At 26.1% G+C, this 9,337-nt stretch overlaps 1 protein-coding gene across 1 annotated transcript; it reads left to right on the forward strand.

The window, feature by feature from the left end:
- Positions 1-2,535: 2,535 nt before the first annotated feature.
- Positions 2,536-3,533, forward strand: LOC102595713 (auxin-responsive protein SAUR71-like). Its single transcript, XM_006360616.2, has one exon. The coding sequence runs from the start codon at positions 2,765-2,767 to the stop codon at positions 3,263-3,265; it is 501 nt and encodes a 166-aa protein (XP_006360678.1). The 5' UTR covers positions 2,536-2,764; the 3' UTR covers positions 3,266-3,533.
- The last annotated feature ends 5,804 nt before the right edge of the window (positions 3,534-9,337 follow it).

Genomic DNA, 9,337 nt, shown 5'->3' on the forward strand with positions numbered 1-9,337 from the left:
ACGTGACGGGTTTTTCTAGGTAAAAAAGTTGGGAGGCGTGGAGGATGGGAACATGGAACCTGATTTTCAGTTTGGCTTTGACTAACCACTATTAACTGAATATCTCCCTCTTAAAATACTTATTTTCGAGAGGGAGGATAGAATATACGTAAATTTTATCCGAATGTATAGAGGTTATTTTTGATAAATTCATAGCTTAAATTAAAAACACTTTAGAAAAAGGCGTAATGAAAATACAAGAAACAATCGATAGTGATAGAACAATACTAAAACAAAATAATACTACTATAAGTGAATTACACGAAACAACAAATATAATCAGAAAAGAAGAAACTACAAACGTAGTACTACAACTACTAGTAAGGACAATAAGACAATGTACTAATATGGATGAACTTCTATCTACTAACCTTCTACCCTAGTTTGTATTCTTCATACTTTTCGATCTAAGGTCATATCTCGGTAAGCTATATTGAAGAGATGTGCATATCCGCATCACATGTCTGGACTATCTCAATTTAAAATTAATTTCAAACTTTAATCGAAATTGCTGTAACAATCTCAAACTTTGAATAGGACCTATTACCCCATGTATTATTTAATAGTGTATTTTAAAGATATATATGTGTTCACATGGAGATCATAAAAATTGCATCATTATAAATAGTAACTTGTCCAGCTGGACACTCATATATTTTTAAAATACACTATTAAATAGTGCAGGGGGTAATATGTCCTGCCCAAAGTTTGAGATTGTTACAGCAATTTCGGTCAAAATTCGAATATATTTCAAACCTTTTTCCTTAATATTTATAACACATTTTATAAAATATATGTCAATACAAATACTTTATTTGAACAAACATTACTATATCTGATTAATCCATATATGATCTTCTAACTCCACCTTTATCATTAAGTAGTCAAAATTTTACTTTACTTTATGAGTCAATTTGATTAGTGTTTAAAGTAACCATTTATCAAGTTTTAATGTGCATTGAATCTGAAAATGTAGAGTAATTATAAAACTCAAAATGGCTCAATAATTTAGAGTCCAAAAACATCAAGCCAAAGTGTTTAAAGTCATCGAGTCAATGCGTGCTATATAATTAATTTACAACAAAGCAGTATTTGATAAATCTTCAAATAATTAATTTGTTGCCAATAGTAATAACTTGACGGGCTAACAATTCAGATTCAAAAATTAATAGAGCTCAATCTTTTATTATTAATTACCTTCGATCTATTTTTTTTAATCATGATTATTAAAAATAATTAATTAAAATATATAGTACAATATACTATAACGATATATATGTCCGAGTCCCAAATATAGTATAGTGTCATTTAAAAGAAGAAGAAGATGAATTTTTTTTTCTATTTTTACCGTTACTCGAATAAATATGAAGAAAATTAATATGGTGGAAAAAAATAGTAGTATTAAATTGCGATAAGAAATTTATTCATGTAATTAAGATTGTTATAGCTCATGGATTTTTGTGACCAATTTTCAAATGATTTTCTTTTTAAAATGTGTATAAATCAATTAAAAATGAAATTTAGTCGGAACACCTTTTTACATTAATGATGAATGTAGAGTAAATCTATCTAACATATTATTTTCAAATTAATTAGTATCCTCTCTGATTTCCTAATAAAGGTATCGATTTATATTAAGTGAATCGTTGAGACTTTTTCATAATTTAAAATAATTGAATTATTTATGGTTTTTAAAAAAATTAGGAATTTTTTTTCATAATTACCATTCATTTAATGAGGTTATTAGTTTACTTTACATAAAATGAGTTGGTATTAATCGAAAGAATAGCAACTAAAATAACTTTTAATTTTTGTCTTTGAATATTTTGAAATAAGTCAATCCAAATAGCCTCTAAAAACATTTAACTTGAAATATTTTAACATTCTACAAAAAATTAACAGAATTCAAATTTCTAACACGGTAAAAAATTCTAATATTATCCAATTGTGTGTTCTAGTTTAACAAAAAAAATGAAAAAATTATATAAGAAGACAAATATGTATGTATTATTTTTTGTTTAGACGCACATATATCTGAAAATTTCAATCCTGTATATCTGAGGTGCAAAATACATGAAGGATTTATATACACACAATTGAAAATTTAACCAATTTTAACATGCATCTCACTCAAAATATCTAAACTTTTACCTTTACAAATCATACTAAACATCATGCGGATTTTTAACCTTCATAAAACCACACTTTCATATGTGAATATCTAACCTATTGCCCAAAGTAGGTAAACTTGCCAATATATATATATATACATTTTTGCCCCTTAATTTTTTCAAAACATAACTTTATATTTGGCATCATAATATTACATAAATTAAAGACCAGTTCATTTGAAAGGCAGATCATACCATAAAATAATTAAGTAATGCGAACTTTATTTAAGAGTAAGAGTAACTTTTACTAGTTGAACTGATAAATAATTAAAATAATTTTTTATGTGATAAAATAAAAATACTAATATTTTTTTCTTTAGCCAAAGAAAAAGGGATAATAATACTTAGATGAGGAATCACGAAATTATCTGGACATATTATTTTTTTCAGATATGAGATACCATACCCACTACCACTCCACGCCCGCTCCTCAAGTCTTTCTAACTGCCATTCTTCTCCTATAAAATCTCTTTAACAAATAACAATAAACCTCTCTCTTCACTTTCTCTCTCACATCACACATCCCGAGAAAAAGCTTAGAAGCAGCATCAACAATGGCCTCTATCAAAAAAGTTCACATGATTACCAAAATTGTTCGCCTTAAACAAGTCGTTAAGCGATGGAAGGACAACTCTCTTCGTCCTCGTTCCGTTCTCTCTTACTCCTCTTCCGATTCCGACGAACCGGCGCAAACCGATTCGAACTCCCGCCGCCGTACGCCGTCCGGTTCATTGGCGGTTTACGTAGGGGTTGATGAGGATGAGCGGCGCCGGTTTGTGATTCCGACTCGGTTTCTGAATCTACCTGTGTTCATTTCGTTACTTGATAAGGCGGAGGAGGAGTTCGGGTTTCAACCTACCGGAGGATTGGTTTTGCCCTGTGAGGTTGAGTTGTTCTCGGAGATTCTGAGTCTGCTTGAAATTGATGAACAGAGATTCGGTGTTTTAGGGTTAGATGAGATTTTGATGGTGATTTCTGATTCGGGTTTAGATCAGTCTTGTAAAGAAGCTGCTTCACATGGATTTACTCCTCTGCTTCAGAAGGCTAGGGTTTAACCCGACCCGACCCGGTATTCGAGGAGGAAGATTTAGGTTTTATAGGGTTTTATTTTTTACCTTTGGCCTAACATTGTGGAGATTTGTAGGAAGTATTTTTTTTTGTTGTTATTTTTCAACCATTTGTGAACCCAGAAATTTGGTTTTATGAAGGTTTGCTGGGTTACAAATAGATGTTGGTGAATTTTTCTTTCCTTTTTTACCCCTTAGACTATTAGGGGTGACAAGCTGATGATGATTCTTGTTATTGTTCTTATTATTACTATGATGATGATGGAAAATAGCTTGAAAATTTATGAAATATTCTAGTAATTGACTTGGGAAATTTGAAAATTGTTATTGCTTGTTTTGCTTTTGATATTTATTTATTTTTCGATTACGATACTATTTTGTATTCTTATTTGCTTTCTTTTGAAAATAGTCTCTTATGGTGAGATTGAGATTTCACTCGCGGGTTGATAATCAATTGTTATGAAAATAACATATTACTGAGTTATTTTAATCACAAATGAAATGATGCTCAAAGTAGTTACATAATTATGTTAAATCAGTTAATGAAATTTTCCTAGGGTAAAAGAATCACTTTTATGAATTATTTATTTATGTAGTATAGTACTTATTTATTATAACTAATCATTTTTGCTCTCAGTTTTTCTTTTATCTTTAATTATATTATGCATTAAAGAATTAAAAGGGGAAAAGAGTACCAAATAAAAAAGTTTATCAAACTTTCATTATGATTTTAAATGATGCTCCTTTCAAAAAAATAAATTAATGAAAAAGTTAATAGAAAGAATATAAAGGTAGAGTTTGATCTGTACTACAGTACTTCATACTTGATACCTCTTGTTTGCTTGATAAAAATATAAAGTGATCATTCGAAGGACAAAATTATAACGATTATGGATTATAGTAGAATTTCCAAAAAGCTAATATTTTCTTTCCTAAAAATGCTCCTAATATATCAAAAAAATTCATAATTACCAAAAAATATTCACATTTCATTCAATTGTTTTAAGTTTAATTCTAGTTTTGAACAATCCAATTAGTTATTATTCCCTCCGTCCATATTTACTTGTTTATATTTGAATTGACACATTTTATAAACAAGTAATTTTATTAGTATTTAAAAAAAAAATACAATAGTTAATTTAAAACTACAAGAGTAAAATACTTAACAATAAGAATAAAAAAAAATTATCTTTCAATTTTTTAAACTAAACACGAAATATCTATTTTGAATATAATAGAAAAATAAAAATAGACAGAAAAAGAATAGTAGTAAATTACTCTAAGAAAAGGATCAATGTTTACTTAAAGTCACCTATTCTATCTAACCGCCCCTATTTAAGACGATAAGTACATGCAAAGTTATATTTAGAATAACATTAGCATAATTAATATACCTCCGTCCATTTTTAATTATTATGGTTTTCTTTCGTAGAGTTAAACGATAATAACTTTGATTAATATTTTACGATGTATTTTTTCACCATATTGATATGCAAAAAAAATGGAATTTATAGTACTTTTTGTATAGTTATTGAATATCTGAATTTTTTGTTTAAAATATCAAATTAATGTAATCTAATTTAACTTTAAAAATTAGTCAAATTGATTTTCGAAAATCGCTTAAAAGTGGAGTACTTATCAATATTACTTCCTTGTCCTTTTAAGAGTACTTTGCAATTTACTTGGCAAAATAGAGTAAAAGTTATATATAGACAAAGCTGACAGGTGATGCCAAACAACACTTGCAAGTAAAAAGTAAAAATAAAAAAAAAGTAGATATTTATGTTTTCTTGTACCAAAAAGTCACCACATGCATTGCTTTTCTTTTTCAGTTGAAATTTCTAATATAGGCTCAACTATTTTATTTTATCAGATTCCATAAGGTTTTGTCTGGTAATAAATATCCATTTCTTGTAAATACTTTTCTGTACTTTACTTTTGCTTTATTTCTGCCATGGATTTAGAATGTACCAATTTGTAAAACAACTTCATGCCTAATTATCTTCCCTTCTTTTGTTCAAGACAACTTTATGATACAAATCAGAACAGTACAAACCAAATTTGTAAAATGGTGCTGTTGATGAGATTCTTTTTATCGTAGAAATATGACATTTGAGTCTGATTTAATTTAAAAATTAGTTTTAAATGAGGTGTGAGGAGGATTGTTCAGACCTTATAAAAAGATTACTCGTCACATTAACTATTGATATGAGACTTTTTCATTCTTCAACACCCAACTCGCGCTTAGGGCTGGAGCCTAGACATCTAAGGTGTGGGAAGATTTAATTTGGGAGCATAAAATCGGTGAGATGGATTATGCTTTAATACCATATAATTATATGGCATTTGTGCCTAATGCAACACCAAAAGAAAGAGGAGGATTGTTCAAGCCTTATAAGAAAATCACTCATCTCATTAACCATTGATGTGAAGCTTATTCATTTTTAATATCGACTTTCCTTCTTAAATAAACTTCATGTGACATGAACTCATATTAATTGGAGCCTCTATACAGATACCAAACATCTGACCGAAAAAAAATTAAAAATACTCAGCGTAGTAAGCAAGCTTCTTTATAAAGAAGAGAAATATGAAGTGATCAGTATTCAATTTTATGTTTGAGGTTCCATTTTACTTTGATAATATTGGCATAAGCTCTATGTATAATTTATGATTCTCAGATTCTATTTATGAGATTATTTCGTATGTTTGTTGTTGTTATTAGTTGTTACTAAAAGAAAGTTGTTAGCTGATCAATTTTTGTTGTTCCATTTAATTTAATTAATTAATGATATCATGATTTTGCTTTAATCTATTTTCTTTGTTTAAAATAGCTGTAAATCCACAAAGCATGATGAGTCATGCTTGTTGGAGGAATCTTACATGTAATTATGCTAGTAGGGAAGTAGTGCTCCTCAACTGTATACTAGTATATATTTAGTTTTTTAAAAAAAATTATGTTGTTAATAGAGATAAATTTATAATTTAAAGTTTATTGATTTTTATAATAATTTTAAATTATTTTATAACGATAATTAAATTCACAATTTAGTATTTCTGTGAAATTGAATACAATGTTATATATAAATAATTTGATTCAAAAATACTTATATGCATTAATATCTTGACTCAAAAATACTTCTATTATTACTTTTGAGTTAACCAAATTCTCTTTTCCTAATAAATATATATTTTTTCTTTTCTTTTTAAACACAATCTTCTTCTAATAAAATATAAATTTATCTATCATGATATAATCAGAGCATTATAATTTTATTTTAAATCAAACAACTCCAAATAGGCGATAGCACAATATTAAATATGATAGCAACAAAAATACATAAAAAGAAGTTACGAGTAATATTTAATTGAAATTCGTGGATTTGAAAATATAAAATTTGGATTCATTAATTTATGAAATGATAACAAAAAATAATTACACAATAATCTGTATATGATCATAATTTTCTACTCTAACATTTCTTTTAAACTTTAGTCTTGTTATAGAAAATTCTTTTCTCAAACATCTACTGAAAACAATTCTTTACCTCTATTACTATATAAGAAGAGGGAATAAGTATTCACCACAAGTCAACATGTGTTCCAATAAGAATCACTACTAATATCCAATATATTTATATGTGGGCCCCACCACCTTCCACTTAAATACTACATATTATATATTAATTACTATACTCTAAATGACTTAAATACTCCATATTATATATTACAATAATTAACAATTATTTGACACTTTAAATTCTATCAATGCCATATAAATTAAGATAAAAAAGGTAACATATAATATTTAAATATATTTAAAAATAATATAAGTAATACTATACATTACAATATTTAACACCTTAAATATTTAAAAGTTATAGAAAAAATTTAATTGACTCTCTAAATTCTATTGGTACCACATAAAATGGATTATATGATAAACATATATTGTTTGAAATTGACGAAAAAGAAACAATAAATTACAATAATTAATAAAAAAATAGTCCACTCCAAAAAATCTATCAATTAACAACATATATTGTTTGAAATTGACGAAAAAGAAACAATAAATTACAATAATTAATAAAAAAATAGTCCACTCCAAAAAATCTATCAATTAACAACATATATTGTTTGAAATTGACGAAAAAGAAACAATAAATTACAATAATTAATAAAAAAATAGTCCACTCCAAAAAATCTATCAATTAACAACATATATTGTTTGAAATTGACGAAAAAGAAACAATAAATTACAATAATTAATAAAAAAATAGTCCACTCCAAAAAATCTATCAATTAACAACATATATTGTTTGAAATTGACGAAAAAGAAACTATAAATTACAATAATTAACAAAATAAATCTCTCAGCTCCAACAAATCTATCAATTAATGCCACATAAATTAGGACATGGCAAATAACATAAATTAGTAAAAAATTAGGTTCAAAATATACTATTCCATAATATGACATAAATTAAAAAAAATAAAATAAAAAATAAAATATTATATATATATATTGGGCCCCGTGCTGGCACGGGGTCCTATATCTAGTATAAATAGAAATAATCACTCCATACACTATGTTGTGAAAATATATTAAACATGTTATTTTTATGTTATAATTATATGTCCTAACTTATTTGACATGTTTTCTTAGTCAATTTAAAAAATATGACATATTTTTTATATTTAATAATACTTTAATTTTAAAATATTTATTTTATTATTATTGGGATGGTTTATAATTACACAAATACTTATGACGTATTTTAGGTATCAAATTTTTAAATGAATTTTTTTTCTAATACATTGGGAAATTAAGGCTACGGGTGTACATACGTGGATCCGGCTCCTTTCCATTTCCCTTCTTTCTATTTTCTCCAAGTTCTTACTTAGATATGAGACACATGACATTGGTAAAAAATAATGGCAGAGATTTAATTGATTAAATTCAAATTATTATTTAGATAATTAAAATTTCATAAGAAAAATAACAATACCATAATCATAAGTCATAACAATATAATATTTTGTCCATAAATATATTATAAAAAAATTCTCTTTTCTAGTTCTTTTTCCCATGAGTATTTATATTCTGTTTTGTCTTTTTAAAAAATTGAGCAAGTCTTAGATAACAATTTTGAACTTTCTCTTTAAAATTAGTTTATCATATATTAATAGCAAAAATACTCGCAGGGGGGAATTTAGAAAAAGCGAATTATTTTATAATATATTTATGGAAAAAAACAGAAGACAATACTAGTAAGAAAAAAGATTAGGAAAAGAGATTTTTTTAATAATATATTTATAAACAAGATAATATATTGTTATGATTGTGGTATTGTTATTTTTCTTATGAAATATATATTAATTATTTAAATCATAATTAAAATCTTGACCATTAATTTTTACCTATGCCGTGTGTCTCACATCAAACAAGAACTTGGGAAAATTGAGAGAAGAGAAATAGAGAAGAGCCATATCCTACATAGGTCGGTTTGGTTTTATTCTCACTAAAGAAAATACCTAAATCAAACATGTCAATTTATTAAATCTAAAAATCAAATCAAACCACATAAAGTCGAATTTTTTCTTTTATTTTGGCTTTAGTCGGTTCTTTTGATTATTTTTTTTGGTTTATTTACAACTATATGGTGATTAAAAAAGAGACCAAATATATTTTCACTTACTTTTGTGATAAGCTAAACTTTGAAAACGTTAAATGAATAGAAATCTTAAAAAAAAAGAAGATAAAATTCACATGAGTACAAAATATTTTTATTGAAATATCAACATTCATTATGTAAAATTTATAGGATTAAAGACTACAATTAAACTGAATACAAAACAAAATATCTACAAAGTTGACTGCTAACTTCGAATCTAAAAACCTATAACAGTATAATTGTAACTTTCGATCTGAATACAAAATAATATATTTACAAAAGTTTACAAGCCCAAATTTGAAATAATATAGCTTAACATTGAAAACTATAAACTAACTAAAAATATATTAACAAAGTAGGTTATACTTAATGTTTTTTTTTATCT

The sequence above is a fragment of the Solanum tuberosum genome, unplaced genomic scaffold, assembly GCF_000226075.1.
Source record: "Solanum tuberosum cultivar DM 1-3 516 R44 unplaced genomic scaffold, SolTub_3.0 scf00328, whole genome shotgun sequence".
Lineage (NCBI taxonomy): Eukaryota > Viridiplantae > Streptophyta > Magnoliopsida > Solanales > Solanaceae > Solanum > Solanum tuberosum.

Bases quoted from the DNA above. Each gene is read 5' to 3' on its own strand.
- LOC102595713 (XM_006360616.2), top strand. From the start codon at position 2,765: ATGGCCTCTATCAAAAAAGTTCACATGATTACCAAAATTGTTCGCCTT.